General features: G+C 43.7%; 1 protein-coding gene across 4 annotated transcripts in view; it reads right to left on the bottom strand.

Annotated features, from left to right (window-relative positions):
* The window catches only part of ATP9A (ATPase phospholipid transporting 9A (putative)), a 100,463-nt gene that overhangs the window by 37,139 nt on the left and 40,352 nt on the right, over positions 1-22,972 (bottom strand). For 2 of the 4 annotated variants that reach the window (XM_083618450.1, XM_083618448.1), the window contains exons 5-15: positions 20,430-20,488; positions 19,647-19,698; positions 17,393-17,487; positions 16,968-17,048; positions 16,432-16,507; positions 15,368-15,444; positions 14,179-14,339; positions 13,338-13,480; positions 12,240-12,352; positions 9,745-9,954; positions 3,273-3,434 (exon numbers count right to left, since the gene is read on the bottom strand). In XM_083618450.1, the coding sequence (XP_083474576.1) occupies positions 3,273-3,434; positions 9,745-9,954; positions 12,240-12,352; positions 13,338-13,480; positions 14,179-14,339; positions 15,368-15,444; positions 16,432-16,507; positions 16,968-17,048; positions 17,393-17,487; positions 19,647-19,698; positions 20,430-20,488 (1,229 nt within the window). Of the gene's footprint in view, positions 1-3,272; positions 3,435-9,744; positions 9,958-12,239; positions 12,353-13,337; positions 13,481-14,178; positions 14,340-15,367; positions 15,445-16,431; positions 16,508-16,967; positions 17,049-17,392; positions 17,488-19,646; positions 19,699-20,429; positions 20,489-22,972 lie in introns of all 4 variants that reach the window. The other 2 variants (XM_083618449.1, XM_083618447.1) reach the window with 1 other exon arrangement.

Here is a 22,972-nt window from a genome sequence, read left to right on the forward strand (position 1 = left end):
ATTCCCCTGAAATGGAGGAATCTCAGCAAATGCATTCATGACAGATGGATGTGCTATAGCCTTCCAGACAGCAATAATGTGGTAACTTTGGGGAAGCATTGCAGAACAAACTAAAGCAGAATAAATCCACCGCTGACACACTATTATTGAGTCAAGAACTTGCTGCAAAATATGCTCACAATAAAACACCAGTCTGAAGGCATCTCATCCCACCCATAAATTGCTATTCCCTCCTCTGCCAATTATTAGCAAGCAAACCTCCAGAGGCAGCTCCAGAATTTGAAAAGGGTATTTGAATTTTTTCACTCCGTTCCAAAGGCTAGAAGTAAACAGCAAGCATCTTTGAACAGCCACTAAAGAATGATTGCACATATGACTGGAGAAGCACTCCTCGATAAATCTCCATGTTGTACAAAATAGAATTACTGTATCCTTTTCTTCACCCGCAACCACTAAACATGAAGTTTCACAAAAGAGTAAGTCTGCATATCTCCTGCCAAAGAGGTGTGTCAAAGTTCTACCACATGCATAGAAGTGGTAGAAGCAACTGAGAGTTTCATCTGAGGTAGCTCTACGTCAAAGTCACTGAGTGGTATGCTTGCTCCACTGATGTTTTGCGCAAGGGGAACACTGCTGCGCGGGAGAATGCATAAGCAGCCTGCTGGTAACACTGCTGCAGGATAGATTATGCAATCTGTTGTGTAAAGGACTTCTGCTAACACACCTGTTGTGTTGGACTCCTCTGTTGCACAACATTGAAATCCACCTGTCTGCTAGTGCAAGAGCCCTTGTGTCAGCAGATGGAGAATGCTGGAAACAGCAGTTATAAGCTCAGGAAACAAGAAGCAAGATGCATAAGCATCCCTTGGCAAGACAGCAGCACCTTGTGGACCTCTCAGTTCTTCTATGTATCCTGTGCCTTCATTAAGCAGGGAATGTTTCAGCGGGTAGATAACTCTTTTCCCCACTGCCATGGAAGAATCTGAGCTAGCTGAGATTCCGCTAAATGAAAGGCAGAGAATCCCAGTGGAGTCAGCAATCCTATCCACGCAGTCAATGGTCAACAGGTAAATCAAGTCTACTGCTAATAGTACCACATCTTCTTTGCTGAACCTTCAGTGCACAAACTGATGCACATGCAGTCAAATACAGTGGTACCTCAGGTTACAAATGCTTCAGGTTGCATACGCTTCAGGTTACAGACTCCGCTAACCCAGAAATATTGCTTCAGGTTAAGAACTTTGCTTCAGGGTGAGAACAGAAATTGTGCTCTGGCGGCGCGGTGGCAGCAGGAAGCCCCATTAGCTTAAGTGGTGCTTCAGGTTAAGAACGGACCTCCAGAACGAATTAAGTACTTAACCCGAGGTACCACTGTATTCCAGAACTGTTTCACAAACCTGCTATCCATGGGTTTAGCCAGGATTTTCATGATTGGTCAGATAGTTAAGTATTTCTATTGTTTTACTTGATGGGGGGAAATGGCCCCTCCCAGCCCCACCTTGACTATGCCCATGCTGCTATGATTTCAGCTATATAAAAGAGAATGGAGGAAGTCGAGGCCAACTGCTGACAAACCCATCCTAGTGTCTGACAGCTATTTCCTCCCCCATCAGATGGAAGCTTCCAGTTCCTGGACATCTATTCACACATAGCAGCTGCCCGAGGGTTTTTCAGAACAGTGCAAAATGAAAGCAAGGCTGTAAAAGCTGATAGTTGGTTGAATTTAAAAGCACTGTGTGCCCAAGTGGCTTGCTGATATAGGTCCTGATATTCTAACAAACGGCTTCCAATGAAGATGAGCAACAGCAGCAACAAAATCTCATGGTGACTTAAAGAACAGTAGATTTATTTTGCATAAGTTTTGTGGTTTTGCTGCAGCCGGTAAGTGGACTGTAATCCATGAACTGTCAAGCCATAGCAAATGTGTTGGCCTCCTGTTGTTTTTTCCTGCAAAGGACTAACATAGCTATCCCTCTCTGCAAACTGACAGGCACAAAGTTAAAGACACACATATTTATAATATATATTATTTTAAAACTACTCTTAAAGTGGCTCATGCTGGTCTCCCATCCAAACAGGTCCACACCTGCTTAGCTTTAACACTGATGCCCCGCCATGTGATCTTTGCCCATTTCCTGGGCCCAGGAAATAGTTCTTTGCCGAGCTAATGCCATGGCCAATGGTAAATTCCTGGTTTAAACCTTACCCCTGCCTTGAGCTCACTAAGTTGCCTTAAGCCAATCATTATTTCTCAGTTGCATCCCCACCCCCTCAAATGCAATTACACACACCTTGCAGGGTTGTTGTCAGGCCTAGAAAAACTCACAACTCTCCCCACCCATCATGTTATTCTCCCAATCGCCCTGTGAAGGTGGCTGGTCTAAGAAAGAGTGGCTGGCCCAGCATCACCCAGTGGCTTTCATGGCTTGGGGAGAGGGAAAATCTGGTCCCAATCCAACATTTTTAACCACTACGCCACACAGTAACAGTAGTTACTACTTGAAGCAACTTATTCGGAATTTGGAAGATTAAAAAAAAGTATCACATATACAGTGAAGAAGAAGAAGAGTTTGGATTTGATATCCCGCCTTTCACTCCATTTAAGAAGTCTCAAAGCGGCTAACCTTCTCCTTTCCCTTCCTCCCCCACAACAAACACTCTGTGAGGTGAGTGGGGCTGAGAGACTTCAGAGAAGTGTGACTGGCCCAAGGTCACCCAGCAGCTGCATGTGGAGGAGTGGAGACGCGAACCCGGTTCCCCAGATTACAAGACTACCGCTCTTAACCACTACACCACACTGGCTCTCAGTGATTGAACTATCTGAGAGTGTCATCCCTCAAGGTCAAAGTTACCTGCCTTTGCAAATGTATGCGCCCCTTTTCCCCAAATGCAACAGCAAATCGTCAACTTGATGTCTATAGGAAACAAGAATGCACCACAACTCATAGCATTTATCGTTATTTGTTGGTGACAAGCAAAGAGCGGAATCCACAGCAACCACGGCATTTAACTCCCCCCTCTTGGCTAACAAGCACTTGACCTTCTGCTGTGGTTGTAATGTAGAGCGCTTGACCTTATTTCAAAACCCAGTGCTAGAAAGCAAAACCCAGTACTAATGTGGTCTTGCAGATCTGTGGTTGTGAATCAAGCAGCTTTTTAAAAAATATCAAATCTCAGCCGAGGGAGAGCTGATAAAATCTTGAGTCTTCCGTGATAGCCTACGGCTTTTATTTTGCTTATGGCGGTTTTTGCTACCGTTTTGTACAACTTACCCGAACAATGATCCCCATCCGTTTGCTTTCGTACGTGAACGGGAAAATCTGGAGGATGGTGTAGTTTAAGATGTGGCCGCCAGGAGTCCTCAGCTGCACAGAAGACTGATCTCTGCCCACCAGTGTTAAGCCTATGCTTTCTGTCCACTGCACCAGGGCCACCTAAACACAAGAAAGGTCAAAGGTCAGGTAGACTGCTAAGCTTAGAGGGTGATGCATATGGAACAGGAGAGCGATGGGACAAGGAAGTTACTCAGTTGATAACTGTACATTTCCCCCACTGGAGTCATCTGTTGATGTTGCTGCTGCTGCTGCTGCTGCTGCACATTCAGGTAAAAATGCATGGACCACAGCAGTGCTTGCATTTCTTCACTGGCACAAATGAGGTTAAAAATCTCAATTTTGCTAGTGCTTGGATTTCTAAGCATAGCTGGGAAAACAAAACCACCAGTGCATGTGGTTCCGAGGTCAGAAATATTAATTTCTTAATATTTAAATGGATGGGGTGGAATGTCATTTTCAAATTGGAAAAAAAAAGGATCCTACCTTTAAATTCATTCATATATTACAACAATCTGGATCCTACCTTTTTACGCTGAGGGCACTCAAGGAAGCTCATAATTATGCAGCTGGCATTAAGAAGCCACTGAAGAACTTTAGGAGCATATTAGCAATGAGCTGCTGTTAGGCTCATATACAGCGGTACCTCGGGTTACAAACACCTCAGGTTACAAATGCTTCAGGGTTACAAACTCCGCTAACCTGGAAGTAGTACCTTGGGTTGCGAACTTTGCCCCAGGATGAGAACGGAAATCGTGCGCCAGCGATGCAGTAGCAGCAGGAGGCCCCATTAACGAAAGCGCGCCTCAGGTTAAGAATGGTTTTGGGTTAAGAATGGACCTCCAGAACGAATTAACCCAAGGTACCACTGTACTGAGTTGGATTACTAGATCACCCAGCCCAGTATTGCACTGACTGGCAGAGGCTCTACAGGGTTTCAGGAATCTGAAAAACCAATGCTTCACCACTGAACTTCAGCCCTTCCCAGCTTAAAAGTATTATTATTACTTTACTTATTATTATTATGGAATTTATATAGCACCCTATACCCGGGGGTCTCAGGGCAGTTCACAGAAAAGACCCAATAAGCCTGCCAAAAGGAAGACAGTGATCAGGCCAGGTGTACATCCCATGAGAGAGGATGTGCCACAATCTTGGAGACACAACTAAGAGACCTCTCCAGAGGGCACAAGCCTCTCCTCCCCTTAAGGTAAAGGGACCCCTGACCATTAGGTCCATTCGTGACCGACTCTGGGGTTGCGGCGCTCATCTCGCTTTATTGACCGAGGGAGCCGGAGTACAGCTTCCGGGTCATGTGACCAGCATGACTAAGCCGCTTCTGGCGAGTCAGAGCAGCACACAGAAACGACGTTTACCTTCTCGCCGGAGTGGCACCTATTTATCTACTTGCACTTTGACATGCTTTCGAACTGCTAGGTTGGCAGGAGCAGGGACCGAGCAACAGGAACTTCCCCCTCGCGGGGATTCGAACCACCGACCTTCTGATCGGCAAGTCCTAGGCTCTGTGGCTTAACCCACAGCACCACCCGCGTCTCCTCCTCTTACTTAACAGCTGAAAGGCATTCTTGGACAGGATTGCATAAATGGAATATCATTTCTGGGAACTCTAACTCTTTGGAGGAATAGGGGTCTGCTAACAAACCTCAGCACCATTAACAAACTACAGTTCCCAGGGGTCTTTGGGGGGAAGCCACGGCTGTTTAAAGTAGTACAATACTGCTTTAAATAGACAGTACAGTGGTACCTCGGGTTAAGAACTTAATTCATTCTGGAGGTCCGTTCTTAACCTGAAACTGTTCTTAACCTGAAGCACCACTTTAGCTAATGGGGCCTCCCACTGCCACCGCTGCGCTATTTCTGTTCTCATCCTGAAGCAAAGTTCTTAACCCGAGGTACTATTTCTGGGTTAGCGGAGTCTGTAACCTGAAGCGTCTGTAACCTGAAGTGTATGTAACCTGAGGTACCACTGTAACTATTTGCCCAGAATAATAAAATCTCACCAGTTTTGATTACTGGGGTATTCAGGAATAAATAGATTAATGATTCCAAACCCCATTTTTAAAATACAGCGTTATGCTATTTGAGATAGCTCTGTTGGTAGAGCATGAGACTGTTAATATCTTGGTCATTGGTACGAGCCCCACATTGGATAAAAATAAATAAATCCTGCATTGCAGGGGGTTGGACTAGATGACCCTCATGGTCCCTTCCAACTCTACAATTCCATGTTTCTAATATGGATAATTTATTGTGTGCCCTAACAATCTCTAGAAATTGTTTGGCGATAACAAGTCCTTGTCTTTGTTCTGCCTATCTTTCCCCAAACCTTCTACAATGCAAGCATGTAGCATTAAAGAGCTTACTTACAGGTTGTTCTATTGCTCATTGTCTTCATAACCCCCCAGATAAGACAGTTATCCCAGACATCTGATCATTAAAGCTTAATAAGTAACACTAATCAGATGCTTTTCTCTGACCTCTGTTCCTCTCTCTTCAAATTTCACGTTCCAGTTTTAAACTCCAAGCGGGAACTGCAACCAAAATGTTGCAGCAGGAAGTGTTCCTGGTCAGGGTTCAGCCAGCCAGCCATGGAGTCTTTCTGGAAACTCCATTCCATCTGCCCTCCCACAATATGTTTCCTATTTTCCATTCCCACTGAGCATACTTGGTCCTCATAAGGTGGCACAATTGCAAAACAGCCTTATTTTATTATATTTTATGTGCACTTCTGCAAACCTTGGGGTTTTCCTAAGCCTGCCAACACTTCCTCCTCTGCAGGTGTGGGGCCCTCCAATTGTTGCTGGACTACAACTCCCATCAGCCCCAGCCAGCATGGGCAATGATCAAGGATGATGTGATTTGTAGTCCGTCAACAGCTGGAAAGGTTGGTTCCCACCCCGCCTTCTCCAGTGGGTGCCATTTTTGCTACATAAGGACCCACAATCTAGGCGCTTCCATATTGTCGCTATTTTGGGTTGCGATTCAATCGCACAGCAGCAAATCCAAGTTGTGCAATTCATATCAATGTGCAACTTTTGTGCAACAAACATACTCCACCACAAATTTGCTTTCACACCCAAGAGGAATATCTGCTGCAGACTTCACAAAAGCAAAGCAATTCAAATTCATTTCCTTTCACAAGAGGCAACTAGAAGACACATAGCGGTTATGAGAATGAGGTATGAGGAGCGCTTGAAAGCCAACATCTGAGCTTTTGCCCTCAAACAGAAACATAGGAATAAAAACCTTACCGGGTTGCTTTACAAATACTAAACACTCCAAACATTCTACCGTCTTATGCAATATTTACTACTCTTAGCTAGGAATGTTACACCCACCGGCCTACGTGGGAGATAAAAGGAAGATTTTGGACTTTGAGCTGGGAAAAAGAGTGGCACTTAGCCTAGAAAAGAGAAACTTCTGGGAATTTGGAGCTGAAGCAGTTTTGGAAGTGCAGTGGTACCTCGGGTTACGTACTTAATTCGTTCTGGAGGTCCGTTCTTAACCTGAAACTGTTCTTAACCTGAGGTACCACTTAAGCTAATGGGGCCTCCTGCTGCCGCGCTCGATTTCTGTTCTCATCCTGAAGCAAAGTTCTTAACCCGAGGTACTATTTCTGGGTTAGTGGAGTCTGTAACCTGAAGCATCTGTAACATGAAGCGTCTGTAACCCGAGGTACCACTATGGTCCTGTTTCTGAAAAATGCTGCTGCTGCAGAGCTAACTCTTCCAGTTTATAGGGACTTGCTTGCCTGCCCACTCAACCTGCATATTTGTAAACAATCTATGGGGGGACAAGGTAGGGGGGGCGGACAAGGACAGAGACCATGAGACTATAAAACTGTCCCAGAGTTTCCACCCAAGGAAACAATGAGCACGAAACAATATTGGGTTTCATTCCATCCTAGTCCTACTCAGAGTAGACCCATTCAAATTAATGGGCCCTGCAAACTCCATAACATTGATTTCTTAGTATGCTGGCTGCTTGGTCATTCATAATAAACATACATTCATTCATTCATGCATTCATTGAGTTCAATGGGTCAACTCTGAGTAGGACTTCGCTGGGCAAAAGTGGATCATTACTACGCTTTATGAATTACAGTGGTACCTCAGGTTACATACACTTCAGGTTACATACGCTTCAGGTTACAGACTCTGCTAACCCAAAAATATTACCTCGGGTTAAGAACTTTGCTTCAGGATGAGAACAGAAATTGTGCTCTGGCAGCGCGGCAGCAGCAGGAGGCCCCATTAGCTAAAGTGGTGCTTCAGGTTAAGAACAGTTTCAGGTTAAGAACAGAACTCCAGAACGAATTAAGTACTTAACCCGAGGTACCACTGTACTGCTCTCTACGAATTTTCAGCTTTCCGCAACTCCCCAGCTCATCCGATTGAGCATTAACTCTTTCCATTCACTGAATTGTATCAAGCCAAAAAATAAAAGGCTATCAAAACCACTTCAGAATCAGAGAGAGAGAGAGAAATGGACCCCTGTTTGTCATTAGTTGCTGCCCCACACTTCAGTTTGGCTGCCTGGTCCCAGGGACTGCCGCTGCTGGCAACACATCTGATCTGCACATTCCTTCACATCCTCGAGCGCAGCGAAGTGTCGTCAGGGTTAAAGGCCAGATTGCCAGGATTCCTCCCGGGCGAGTTATCTCTGATCTGATTCTACCTATTACATTTCCCCTCTCTGTTACTGTATGGCCTCAACCTGACAGGAGCACAGAGCCCCAGAGGCTGTAACTGATCTCTCAATAAAGATGCTTTCAGGAGTCTCTGCCCAGGAATGCATACAGGAAACAAATCTAGGAAATCCTGCTTTGTGTTTCAGGAAATGAATTCTGTGCCAACTGGTAGAAATTACCCTCGCTGTTCAAAAGGTTGGTGAAGGTGGGGGGGAGGAAAACACCTCCAAGGTTTTGTTCCGATTCGGAGGGTAAACTGACCTTCCTGCCTTAACAATCTTTTATTGCTATAGGATTTCAAAGGCGGAGTTTGGATGCCTATTAAAGAGGCTTTTCGTGGAGTCACCCTTAGGGAATTGCTGGTTCATAGCATCTTGTGTTTGAAGGTTCCTGGAACCATCCAACTCTTACTCAGCAACCATCTGTTGCAGAGCTGAGACAGTGTAAATGATATGTGTATTTCATATTGCTTAACGCTTGCTGTGCCAATTGCATCCCCGCTCAAAACTAAGCCAGATTATTATCATCCTTCCCTTTAGAGATATCAGATTTGTCCCCCACACAATGCTCAATAACATCTTATTTATTTGTCCTGACCTGCTTAAGACCTATTTATTCTGGCAGGGCTTTGGAGAAGGGCAGGAGTGACAACATTTGTATACCATAATCTAATGTGGATTATTGCTGTACAGTGGTACCTCGGGTTAAGTACTTAATTCGTTCCGGAGGTCCGTTCTTAACCTGAAACTGTTCTTAACCTGAAGCACCACTTTAGTTAATGGGGCCTCCTGCTGCTGCCATGCCGCAGCCGCGCGATTTCTGTTCTCATCCTGAAGCAAAGTTCTTAACCCGAGGTAATATTTCTGGGTTAGCGGAGTCTGTAACCAGAAGCGTATGTAACCCGAGGTACCACTGTATTGTTTACTTCATTCCACAGTTCTACTTTTGCTTTTAATGTTCGATTTTGGGGTTCTTGAGCCTTCATGAGAGGAAGGGCAAAGTGTGAGACGTAAAAATCACCCATTAGGAATTTGCTTTTAAAAGGAAATGAGATTCTTGTACATTTTACTTATTTTGTAATTGTCATTTGTGCATTTTCTAAACAATGGCAAGGCAGTCTGGGCAGGACTGATGGTATAGACTAGAAGCTCCTCTCTTGATAGGGCTAGATAAATTGTATTCTTCTAAAGAAGACACAGGTGGTGCTGTGGGTTAAACCACAGAGCCTAGGACTTGCCAATCGGAAGGTTGGCGGTTTGAATCCCCACGACGGGGTGAGTTCCTGTTGCTCTGTCCCTGCTCCTGCCAACCTAGCAGTTTGAAAGCACGTCAAAGTGCAAGTAGATAAATAGGTACCACTCCGGCGGGAAGGTAAATGGCATTTCCGTGTGCTGCTCTGGTTCGCCAGAAGCGGCTTAGTCATGCTGGCCACATGAGCAGGAAGTTGTACGCCGGCTCCCTCGGCCAGTAAAGCGAGATGAGCACCACAACCCCAGAGTCGGCCACAACTGGACCTAATGGTCAGGGGTCCCTTTACCTTTACCTTATTATTCTTCTAAATACCATCAAATCTTCCAGCACTGATGCTGTCTGAAATTTAACAGCTGTGCACAGATCCCGACTAGCAATAATATCAATAGCTGCATTTGAACAAACACAGTTTACAGGAAGTCAAACCATCGTTTCCAGGGCACAATTTACCTCATCAGGACTAGCAGCTTGGTACACCCTGCAAGAATCTTCATAGTGCCGCTCAGCTTCAGCCTGATCTGTCACACCATTCGATTCATAGACGGGAGTCACATTGTGGCAGAGGGCGATCGCTTTCACTGCCTCGTGGACTCTGCTGCTCAGGGTTTTCCGTACCTTGGTAGCCAGGGTGGGGCCTTTTAAAGCAGGTGGCTCCTGAGACTGCTAAGAAAAGAGGATAAAGCACAATTATATTAGCTAGAAAAAAAAAGACCTGGCTTTCATTAATACTTGTCATTTGCACAGGGGAAGGGTGGGAAGCCTAGGAACACAGGCTGAGATCCTTGATGAGCAAATACAGATTTGGTTGCAAAAAAATATGCTGAAGAATGCAAAAATAGGTCACCACGGCCACTGCAAGCTAGGACCTGGTGTCAGGGGCTGGCAAGACGCTGACAACTGACATCAATGGCATGTGGTTAAGGCCATTGCTCCAGAATGATGGAAGCTGGAATGATGGAAGTTCAACAACATGTGGCAGGCCACATATTCCGCATTCTCTGCAGTCTAGAAGCCCTCACAAGACCTTGTGTGCTTCACCTTGCCTCATCTGTGGGTCAGGCCTGTCATGAGTCACTGAAAGACATGGAACTAAGGCTGAAAGTGACCAAGTTGAGCAAACCCTCTATAGCTCAGTGGGGATTCCAAACCAGGATTTGAATTCAGAGCCATATCCAAAACCAATGCCCTCTCCTCCAAACCACAATGGACTCTCAAAATCAGTATCAAGTGAAGATTTTTAAATGCTTCCATGCCAATGAAACCTATTGTGAAACTTTTACATAAATCTGGAAAGGAAGCAGACTTGTGGGAACTCTGTTTTCTTGCTACTGTTATGGATTATTATTGTTTATTTCTTGTATTAGCTGCTTGATACACAAGAGTCCCCAAGCGACTTAGTAGACTCCTGAAGCCCACCTACTGGAGCTAGGTACAAATAGTTGCTTGGAGGTACGTGGGGCAGGAGAGGCTAGAATTAGGGAAGAGGGTGCCTCTGAGTATGTGCTTAGCCCAGGAGCGTCTTCCTAGTCCTCATTGCATAAAAATCCACTCCAGATCTTCTCATAAACTTTCCTTCAGCAGCCTAACTTAGGGCAAAACCAGGCATCACCTTTGCCACACAAAGAGGTAATTTTAATGTTTTAGTATTTTATCTTTTGTATGTTTTAAAGTATGGCTGTGAATTTTTCATGATTTTCATGTTGTTGTTTTTCTTTTGTAAACTGCTTTGAGGTTTTCTGTTGTTTTTTTTAAATCAAGCAGTGTATAAAATTCTATGGAATAAATACAATTTGCCCTTGTGTCATTGAAAGGTGGTATTCAGTTACATTCTACTCAGAGAAGACCTATTGGAATTAATGACTCTTAGTCTCCAACTTGGAGAGAGAGGTAATAGAAAGGCAACAATTCAAAAGCAAACTCAGTCACAAACTCTGAGTCTAGTTTTTGCGGGGCGGAAGACCCTCTTTTTCTCATTGCTATTATTAAATAATTAAAAAATGGGAGTCAGAAATTCCTACCAATCTGCAAATCACCTAAAGATCGACCATTGGATCCCAATTCTGCCCACTCCAGTTTGCAGCAATAAAAGAGATTCCTGACCTGAGACAACTGTACCTAAGTTTTCCTAGTTGGTCAGGAAAAGTAGGTTTCTTACAGATCCCACCACCAGTTTGGCCTCTAAAACTCAGCCCCATAAACATCTTTTCAGTGAAATCCCTTTACTCAGCGAGAGACGGATAATTTGAAATGAACAGGGTTTTATGTTCGTAAACACACAGCCAACCGAAAAAGAAAAAACAGATGGGTCAGCATAGAGGTAGGTAGAAAGCTGATCGTTTTGATTTTTAATACTATTTTTAGAGTCTGCATCGGACCTTCCAGGTAATTTTACAATTACTAAATTATGCTGGCCACAGGGGGAACATATAGCCATCCAGTTTCCTGCTCTGTTAACCTCTTGTGTCAAGAGGACAGAAGTTTCACTTCCAGGTCAAAGGGCATAGCATGGTAACAATAATTAGAGCAATGAATCAGAACTACAGTTTAAATGAATCATGGCCAGCAAATGCTTCCAATTACCAAAGAATCTAACCTTTTAATTATATTTAAACTTATACTTGCTTGGAAGCTCTCTTTAATGTGGTTAGGGGCTGCTTTCCTCGTTCTTAAATAAAGCTGTATTAGTTAAAGTTGGGTTTTGAATACAGTTTGATACGTTGAGCTGCCTGGATACTGCCTTGCTCAATACCACGAAAGCATGGACAGAAGGGGAAAGCACATCTACTTTTCATGCTTTCAGTTATTGTGTGAAGGTGAGACCACAACTATTCAACTATTCAACAACAACAACAACTTACTGAATTCTCAATGAAAAGGGAAAATCTGGGTTAACTACATGAAGAATATGGGTTGCCATTTTTATTCTGACATTGTGCGGAGCTCACCTGTGTATATATACTAAATATATGGCTCTGAACTTCATCCATGGAGTCTAGTCCATAAGCAACTGTTCCGAGATGAAGGCGTTTGAAAACCATCTCATTCTGTGTCAGGGTCCCTGGAACAAGAGCAGAATTATAAAGTCAAGATCCAAGTAAGTGCAAAAAGGTGGCAATGGCTGTTTCTCTCTCACACACACACACACATACCCATGCTATCACATTTATGAAGAAAGGAAAGGCCACACTCCTTTCATTTTTTTCCCTCATCAGAAGGTTGTCTATTTACTTATTTTACTAATTCAAGCAATTTACAGACCACTTACAACCAGCAGATCTATCAACTACAACAGTAACAACTAAGGTTTGTAAATATATCATAAACATATTCTTAACCATTTATGGAAAAAAAAGAAAATCTACATACAGATAATACAGCACAATAGCCATGTATGTATCAATAATCAATATGGAATTCTAAAAAAGAAAAAAAGTCTTTCTTCTCTCTCTCTCTCTCTCTCTCTCTCTCTCTCTCTCTCTCTCTCTCCCCACACACACACACACCCCTTAAAACATAAATCAAGCTCCCTATAATATTCTGCCCACACAATTGCTCTCACAATCTTGCATTTTCATCAGCCGCACAACCACTTTGAGAGGCAGCATGGCGTAGTGCTTAGATTTTCAGGCTAGGACGAGAGTTCAAATCCCCTCACATCTGCAAAGCTCACTGGGTGACCATGGGCCAGTCACTGCCTCTCAGCCTAGCCTACCTCACAGGGTTGGTGTGAGGATAATGTGGAGAGCAGGGAGGACCGTGTATACCACCTTGAGCCCTTTGGAGGAAAGGTGGGGTACAACTGTAATAATAAAATAAACCACCACACCATTACAAGAGTCTCCTTTCCTATTGTTACTTATCATTTCATTTGCCTCTAACAATAACCTTTAGCTATGCAAGATGTACATTATGACTTCTTTCCCTGCAAAGATTGTATTCATTTTTTAAAAAAGAAGATTTGTATCCTGCCCTTGGGGGGGGAGTTTTCCAGAGTAGTGAAAATAAAATAACTCTCTCTCTCTCTCTCTCTCTCTCTAACATACCTGTTTTATCTGTAAGTAAATAGGATATTCTTCCAAGTTGCTCTGGGATTGTGCTAGATCGGACTACAGTGCCAGGAATTTTAGAATCCTTCCGGATCATCCAGCTGTAAACTATTTTCCCCATGTCAAGGTTGACACGTAAACTGTAGAGAGGTGAGAAAGTCAGCAGAGAAAACAATTGAGGAACAATTCCTGTACAGTTTTTCTGATTGAAATCAATCCCTCCCCCCAAGTTCCTCTGTGGCCCCATGGATTGAATATGTCAGTCAACTTCCCCCACATAAAACATCCCTTGTACATATGAAATTAGCATGCAGTGTTTCAGGTGAATTTCATGATTCATGAAACAGTTTTATGTGAAGGCTCAAACTCTCAGAATTCCACTCCTAGGCCCGGTACACTGTAAACCGTGGTTTGCCACTTTGTGTGCAAGTGGAAATGTAAAGCACCCAATTAGCAGCAAACAGTCATTTGTTTCTTCACCCAGGCCTGGAAAGTATTCAAACCACAGTTTATTACCAAATATGGAAGCTTTAAAATATCATTTTGCACACAAGGGCAGGACAATGCACACACGCCTGAGCTCATGCTGCCTCATCTGTGTAACAAACCATGGTTTGTTATGTCGTCTGAACTGGGCCACAGGTGCATTACATGTGGAATCCTACTCTTTAGCGTTAGTTCTAAAAGCAGCTTTTTCCTGAAACGCAGCTTTAATGGCGGTCAGAATAAGGGAGCGGACTCAGCTTGCTATTTATGGTATAGTTCAAGTAAGGGCCAAGCAAATAAGAAGCCCTGAATAACACCACAACGAAACTAATGGGAGGGGAGAATATCATACCTAATAGGAATTATATTTGAGAAGAGAAGAAGAAATCTGATGATCTGAAGGTACCAGCGGCCAGCGAAGTGCTGAAGGGCAACCATGACAAGAGAGACCACCACCAAGGCCCCAAAAAGAATCTTGGTGAGGCAGTTCACTTCCAGATCGAAGAGGCCAATCTGAGGAGGAGAACAGCAACAAAGAGATTGCTTGCAACACACAACAGTGATGGGCTATTTTTCACTCTTGGTAGTCCATGCTGAGCAAAGTCACACCCTGAGGTGTGGAGAAAGTAGATATTGCGTAGTTTCCCCTCCCCGACTCATAAGGAACTTGGACTCATCCCTCTCTGAAGAAGGTTTCTAAGTATGTTGGATTGAACGCACTAACAAACCTCCTTGTGACTGGGAACTCTGAACAACAACTACTAGCACCACAACAACCGGGTTCTTCACCCTCAGTTCCCAGGGTAGGTAAAGGCAATTTAAACCCAACACTGAAAACAACTTACAATCACAGAAATAAGGTGGATCCTAAAAAAAAACCAAAAAACACCTCAAACGTCAAAAGACATGGTAAATAGGTGCATCTTGTCAAAAGCTGTACACTGAAGGTGCCAGCTGCACCTCTGTGGGGAGGGAGCTCCACAACTTAAGGGCTGCTACCAAAATGCCCTTTCCAGGCCTCCACTCCCAGAGCTTCTGAGGGCGGTGAATGACCAAGAGAGCCCCCTCTGCTACTCTTAGCACCCAAGAGGGTCTGTCGGGAAGGAGGTGGTCTTCCAGGTATTTGGGGCCTGTTCATAAGGAGGGTTGTAATTCAGGCAAAAGCACTTACAAGCTTGCGTCAGTTCTCCACACAAACACGGGGAGTAGAGCGGGGCTTGGTTCTTACTTTCCTCCCTTTACATATTTTGGCCCTTCCATGTCCAGGCCAAGCGCCTGAAGGCTACAATGGCCTTAATATCGAAGACCCAAGAAGCTGTTTGGGTTGGTTGCCATGTGGGAGCCATAATGTGCAAAGCCACCCCATCGAGAAACGTCAGCTCACACACTGCATTTTTAGGGGTGCAGCTCACTTAGGTGCACCTGTGACAAACGCATCCATCATACAAGTACAAATCCTACAAGTCAGGACTGGTCAAAGCTGGGAAACCAGAGTCTGCTAGATGAGAATGAGTAGAGTGGACCAAGAAATCTCTCCTTACCTTACTCCGCGGATTTGAAGTGTTCATGACACTACGCAGCTCCCGCCCTGTGTACAGAACAACTCCCACAACCGTTCCTGAGGAAACAAAAAGATTCAGATTCCAGATTGATCCCAATTGGAAAGGAAATAGTTGTTTAAACGGAAAATGGACATGTGGAAACGTACTCCTTCAGGGGGTTGTGGTCTCTTCTTCATTGGAGGTTTTTAAGCAGAAGTTAGAGGGCCATCTGTCATGGATGCTTTAGCTGAGATTCCTGCATTGCATGGCACTGAGCACTGGGCTCAGGTTCAACTTCACACCATGGGATTCCTCCCCTTGAACACTGCTGAGTGTCCAAAATTATACCAGCGCTTGAGTGCTGTCAGACCTTGACAGCAAGTACCAAACTGACATCAAATCAGATGCAAGTTTTAATGCCTCAGCTAAACACAAAGCTTTCTAAGGGAGAGATGCACAAGCTGCTCTAGCAGGAATAAAAAAAAAGCTCTTTCTTGAAATGCATTTACTAGAACAGAGACTGGGTACATATGCCCTTCTCCTACAGTTCCAATCAGCTCCAACCATTGGTCACGTTCGCTGGGTCTAATGGGAGTTGTGGTTCCATGGAGGATATTAGATATTAGGCTCTTCCATATATTAGAGAGCTCTTCGACTCCCTGCCCTTAATGCATAACACATCTGGTCTTGCTTTTACAAGATGCTCTCTTACAGAGCTACAAACTAGGGGGTAGCCTTTATTTGGAGATCTTTTACCCTAGCTTCCATTTAAAATCTCTTTGACACCCTTTCTGTTACAGATTTCAAATGTCAATATTGAGAGCAATTAAGTGTTATTCAAGCAGGGGATGCTTTGCCCAAAGGTTATTGGAATTCCAAAGGCTTTCTCATCTATAAATGTTCGAGGGGTAATTAGACGTCAGCTCAAAGTCCCTAGAGGTGTTAGGACAAGTGGGGAACTTCATCCCAGCCACTAATTCCCACTGACAAGAGATGATTATTTAAATTGCAAAGGGAGTTTTTAAAAATTGCTAACATACTCCCGACATTTACTCTAGCCTTACCTGAAGCAATCACTGTGCTGGCCCACAGGGTGTTTTCAATGCTTAAGCTCTCGTTCACTGGAGGGTCACTGTCCTCCTGAAAGAGTCACCAAAAATAGGTCAAAATAGCACTATCAACACATGGGGGAAGTATCTACAAGCTTGGGGAAATACAAGTCAGGAAAAAAGTTTGGGTGGAACTCCAAGTGTGGCGTGTGGTTGGGGTGGGAGGGAATAGCTTAATGAGACCTGAACATGATTGTGGGAGGTGGAAAACTAAGGAGACGAGCAATGGAATGGAATACCTTAGAAAAGGGAATGAATGGCTGGCTGGCTCCCTGAGCAGCAGCACTCTGCACTGCAATGTTTTGTTACAGAAGAACAGCAACTTATTTGTCCCAGAAAGCACAAGGCACTTCTGCGAGTCATGTTTTATGATCCTCGCAACACACTGAACATCTCCAACCTCTTTTGAAAGAATCTGGAGGTGGTCTCCACTATCCCAGGGTTCTTAAGAGACACGTTTTTAGATTTCTTGCCCAACAGCAACCACTTACCCTAGTGAAAGTGCCAACGAAGTTGTGGATGTCAATGTTAGGCTCCTCTGCATACACGTATGATCGGATCTGGAGAAGGTCCTATGGAGAAGGATAAAAATGAGTTACAACGACGAGTTTAAAACTTTGCTGTTTAAATTAAGTCCTCTTTTCCAAATAAATGATAGGCACTTCTGGGGAGGGGGAAGCAGGAGAGGGCAGATGAAGAGGAAACTTCTTTTAAATTAGTGAAATATGTACACCAACTTTCCATTTAATTGACTATCCTGGTTAGAGAATGCTTTGTTTTTTACAGATGCCATCAGTCTCATTGGAGCCGCAGGAAAAGACACGCTCATGTGAACTGCATCCCTGGTTTTTTAAAAATTATGGCTGCATTTTAGAGGGCAATGGTTAAAAAGGGGAAATTAGAAAACTTTACATACAGAAGCAGTGGGCAGCCTCTGAGTGCAGCTGACAGGCAGGCGCAACTTCCAGTCTGTTTCACCATCCAGCTGATCCGTACGTAGAAAGCAGGACCCTGTGGGTTTTAAATCTGTGTTAATGGGGCTTTGGTGGTTGCTCTTCAAACTGCATCTCAAAGGCAGCTACATGTTTAGGGAGAGAATGTTCCAGTAGACCTTGTGGACCTTGGAGATGGCCTCAGACACCAGGCCTGTTGATAGACCAACTCTGCATTATAAAGATACAGTGGTACCTCGGTTTAAGAACAGTCCTGTTTATGAACGATTCGGTTTATGAACTCCGTAAAACCGGAAGTAGTGTCCTGGTTTGTGAACTTTACCTCAGTCTAGGAATGGAATCCGAACAGTGGAAGGGCACTGGCGGTGGGAGGCCTCATTAGGGAAAGTGCACCTCTGTTTAAGAACGGTTTCGGTTTAAGAACAGTCTTCCAGAATGGATTAAGTTCGTAAACCGAGGTACCATTGTATTCCAGAAATGAAACCTTCATCTGGTTGTGTTCAATTCCTGGCATACCCAGTAAGATGGATCAGAGAGATTGTGAGGACAAAAGACCTCTACCTAAGATTCATAAGAGCTACTGCTAGATGGACAAATAGACTGAACTGGTATGAGAGCTTTCTATGCAGTTTAAACACTCTTACTGAATAACACCACACCAGAAGGATACACCATCTTGTTTCATGCGGCATGCCATTGGTTCTTATAACAAAACAGAACCATGAGCCAGAATCCTTCATTGCCCCTTCCTCCTCCTCCATGATTTGCAGACAAGATTTAATTTAATTAAATCTACACATTTTGAAAAGTTGTTTGTCTTATTGCAACAACTTAAGAGGTGTCAAAATGTATAGCAATCAGATTTTGAATGACGACTCCCGAGATCAAGAAACAGGTTTCAAAAATGCACAGTTTTTTTCGGTTTCTTAGAATTCCCAAGCAATGCTGGGCACATTCCTAGTGCAAATTAAGCAAAAACCACGTAATTTGCTTGATTTGCATGTGCTGCACAGATTCAAGAGCTTAGCACAGCAGCCTAGAACAGGGTGACTTGCGCTATGTTGCCTGGGGCTGATAGGTGTTGTAGGCTGGATCTACACAGCTATTTTAAAAAGTTATTTTTAAAAAGTTATAAAAGCTCACAATGGAAATTATCATTGACTTCTGATTTCAGCTCCACGTCGCCACCTGGTGTCACATTGGCCTAATACTATATAACATTATAAATTGACTAATGTAGCTGAGTCTGTAGTCCAAATTTTTTGGAGGGAACCAGTTTGGAGAAGGCTGGCGTTAAGCATGGAGGGAAGGATCCTATTTACTTGGCATTCTCCAACGCTGCCGTCTATTAGCTCTGACCATCCACACTGGTCCCATCCACGCTAAATGGAAGCAAAACTACTAGGCATAATTCACCCAAGCCAGTATCCCACTAGGGGTGTGATGTGAGCAGAGGCTTTCCTATTCATCACCTCTCTCTTTCTTTGGCATGGCTGCAAGCCTATCAACCCAATTGCTCCAGTGCTTAGGGTGGCTCCATGTGTGCCTCCCCGCTGCACTTTTGATCAGGGTCATTGTCTCCGTATGACCCACAAACAATTTGACCGCGGCCACCAAGACTGTAATATGACTGCACTTGAATAAACACTGCTACCGGCAGCTGTCCGCTTGATAAATATTATTGCACACAGACAGGGTCCCAGTGTCTGCAAAACCATGCAAGCTTTTTTTTTAAAAAAAAAATCAAGTCATTTCTTTTCTTGCAGTTCTTCTTGGGGGCCAAGTAAATAAACATGAGAAGGAACCCCAGGATGACCGCTTATATAATATATATAATCTATCTATCTATCGGTTTTAAAGGATGCATTTTTCACACTCTGAATAAATGGTGGCACATGTTAAAAGACAAGCCAGTATGAGGCTCCCAGTGAGCGACAGTGTGCAGCATCAATCTCCTTTATCCTCACATTGCCTGACCTCGCGCAACAGGACACCCTACAGGATAAACTAATTGCTATGGTTTGAACGATCACAAACGATAAAACAAGGACAGTAGCCATGCTATCGAAAAAGGAGCCTCTGAATCGGGCAGACATGCTAAGCCTAAAAATCGTATCTACTTGGGCTACGTTTTCAAAACGATTCTTTTGTCCCATAAGAACAACAACAACAAACCACCATTAAAGATCATTTTCACTATTGGTTCCAGATGTTTACCATTCTTTTCCGACGTCCTGAGGAAGATCATGTCAGCAGGGACCCTCTGGTTCTGTTTTGAGAGATGGAAGGTGGGTTTTGAATGTTCAGCATACAATCAATGGCTACTAGTCACTGCTTAGTAAACTAGGTATCCCATAGGCCTTTTGTTGGCCACTGAAATGGTGGGCTTGCTGGGCCTTTGGTCTCACCTGGTGGGGATCTTGTTATATTAACTGGTGCAACAGAGTGGTTAAGAAAAGCACTTTTTTGGCCATTATCCTCCACACGATTATGATCACATAAAGGAAGCTGCACCTGCTGGTCTAACCCCATATTATTAATTAAGTTAAGAATATGCGTGGGTGTTATAAAATATAAAGAGCAGTTCTGCATATTTTATTAAAATATTATCCTTATTTCTATTATAATGCTGTGCATTACAACTTTAAAGACTTTGAAACATTTAAGCTAGGGTGTTTATGTATAAAGAGAATTTATATGCCTCCTTTCGTTTCAAAATGAAATGTCAAGGCGGTTCACAATCTAAAACAACAGAATATTGCAATAAAAGCAGCCCAGTGAAGCAAAGTTAAAGTTATCAATCACAGGAACCTGGAAGGCCAGGAACCAGTATTAACGGTCAAGAAAATGCTCAGCTGAAGAGGTACATTTTCAGTGTCAATAGTGTTAGGAAAAGAGAGACAAAAAGGATAGTGTACAATGTCAGACTAAGCTGGCTCTCCCTCCCAGGCTGCTAGAAGTCATAAGAAAAGTATAAAATCTTTACAAATCCATAAGTACCTTTTCCACAATAATAAGGTCCCCAACTTGAATACTGGAACTTTTCACTTTTACTGTACCTGTTGTGGGGGAAAAGATACACTTTAATAACATTCATATCTCTCCCATGTTGTTTACCTTGGTAGCACATTTCGGAAATATGTGGAATTAATATTTTTGCCTTAAACTGCAGCACCATTAAAAGAACTTCAAAGTAAGTGGTTGATTGACTGAAACTGTCCTCCAAAAAAATAAAAATCAATCAACTAAAATTTCTTCTTCTTTTATGTTGATATCCTGCCCTGCATTTCTAACATCTAAACTTACATTTTATTTACTTAAAAGCATTTATAAAAAGCTTAATATTTAAAAATATTTTAATCAGTATACCATACATAATATAAAAACAATTAAAACAGCATCCTAAAAACAGAGATGCAACACAAAAACTAGTAAACCAGAATTAAAAGGAAAAAACCCACCCCCAACCCAAAGTCAATTTTATGCATCAGGGAAAGCCTGGGTAAAGAGATATATCTTTACAAGACATCTGAAGCAGCAAGTGGGTACTATTTAACATAAAGCAGAATGAAGACCCTCTGCAGTGTAGGGGCGATGAAAAAAAAATCCTATTTCCAGGTCACCACCCTGCAATATTTTGTAGGGTCTAGTCCAAGGGTCCCCAAACTAAGGCCCGCAGGTTGGATAAGGCCAGAGGGACTCATTTATCCAGCCGGCAGTGACCCCCACCACCCGCTCTTACCGGCACTGCGCTGCGCTGCGCGGCTGCCCACTTGCGGATTGGAGGAGCACCAGAAATAGCTTGTGCGCATGCGTAAGCATTATTTTCGGTGCACATCTGGGTTGGAGGAGGCCCGTGCACATGCACACAAGCTATTTCCGGTGCTCCTCCGACCTGGAAATAGTGTGTGCGCATGCGTACGGGCATGCGCTCCCCCGCCCTCCGGCCCACCGCACAATTGGCGCTTGGAGACACCGGCCCGAGGTGCGGTAAGTTTGCTGACCCCTGGTCTAGTCCCATGAGCAAAATCATCCCCAGATTATTCTAGTGGTCCTACAGGTCTACACCCGGGTCGTCAAGTATAAAACACATGGACGTCAAGTTAGCATGGCTTCATGCACCATAGGAGAATAGGAAGCTGTCTAATACTATAGAGGAGTGACCCTATTTGCCTACTCTGCCTGCCAGTTCTCTGAGACCACACAGGCTGTTCACACTCCCTGTTTCCTGATCCTGAGAACTGGAGATGCCATGATTCGAACCTGAAACCATCTGCATACAACCTACATGCTCTGACACTTAGCTACGGTCCCATGCCTTAAAAAAGAATAATGACATAGCTCAGTCAGTAGAGCCTGAAGCTCTTAATTTCATGGTTGTGGATTCAAGCCTTGTGTTGGGGGAAAAGAATCCTGCTTTGCAGGGGGTTGGACTAGATGCCCCTCAGGGTTCCTTCCAGTTCTAAAATTGTATGATTCTGTGGCTCCAATCTTCCCTGGTATATCTTCCCAACCGGTGCAATGCCGTGCTGGTGCAAAGAGGAAGGTGCCATGCATCTTAAGGCATTGCACTAAGGAGGAAATCATGTACTGCTTGTCAACTTTCTTCCCTCACCTACCGCTCCCCAAAAGTCCCTTTTAGAACAACCAAATGTCATGGAGCATCTTTATAACAGGACGCCACCATCATCCCCAGTGGTTTCCACAAAGTGGTTAGCACAAAGGCAGAGCTAGCTCTTTGCACCCAACTTAAGGGACACATTAGGCCAAAACAGCAGTTGCCCCGGATTTATAATACCTTTATGCTCTGGCTGCCCAGTGTCCCAACTCCTGAGCGAGACAACTGAAACTACTTCTAAACCCCTGCTGTGCTGGTGACAAACAGCACATTTAACAAAAGTGCCTCCTGGCTTCTGCTAATAAAAGCCACAGACTTCCTTTGATGCTGTAATGATTGCTACAAATTGCAAAACTAAGTCATGGGGAAACAGTTGCAACAATATCGATTCTCTGGTAAAAAGGAAAAGGGGGGAAAAAGGCTCTAACAAAATCCTCTCGTTCGCAACTGCTGGCCATTGCTGCACAGCAGCAAAATATTGGGTGTGTGACTCAAAGATTCTTTTCAGGGAGAGTTGAATGTGCACACATTGGGCAGTCTTACACACACACACACACACACACACACACACACACACACTGCAGCTCCTTGTTGCATTCTCACAGGCCCATATAAGATCAGCGTAAACAGTTGGGCGGATGAGCACTTACTGTTCCCAACCCTAACCCTGCAGAAAGCCATCTAATTAGACTTTAATTTGATGCTGACCTGTTTACCTGTTTTTAGGAGGTAATTTAATTCTTGTCTGATTTTATACCAATGTTATATATTTGATGTTAGCCACCCTGAGCCTGACTTCGGCCTAGGAGGGCAGGATATAAATAAAAATTATTATTATTATTATTATTATTATTATTATTATTATTATTATTATATCAGGGGTTCATATATTAAGCTGCATTAATTGTTTATTGTTTGCTCTTGC

This window comes from Podarcis filfolensis, assembly GCF_964270895.1.
Source record: "Podarcis filfolensis genome assembly, chromosome: 6".
In the NCBI taxonomy this organism is placed as follows: Eukaryota; Metazoa; Chordata; class Lepidosauria; order Squamata; family Lacertidae; genus Podarcis; species Podarcis filfolensis.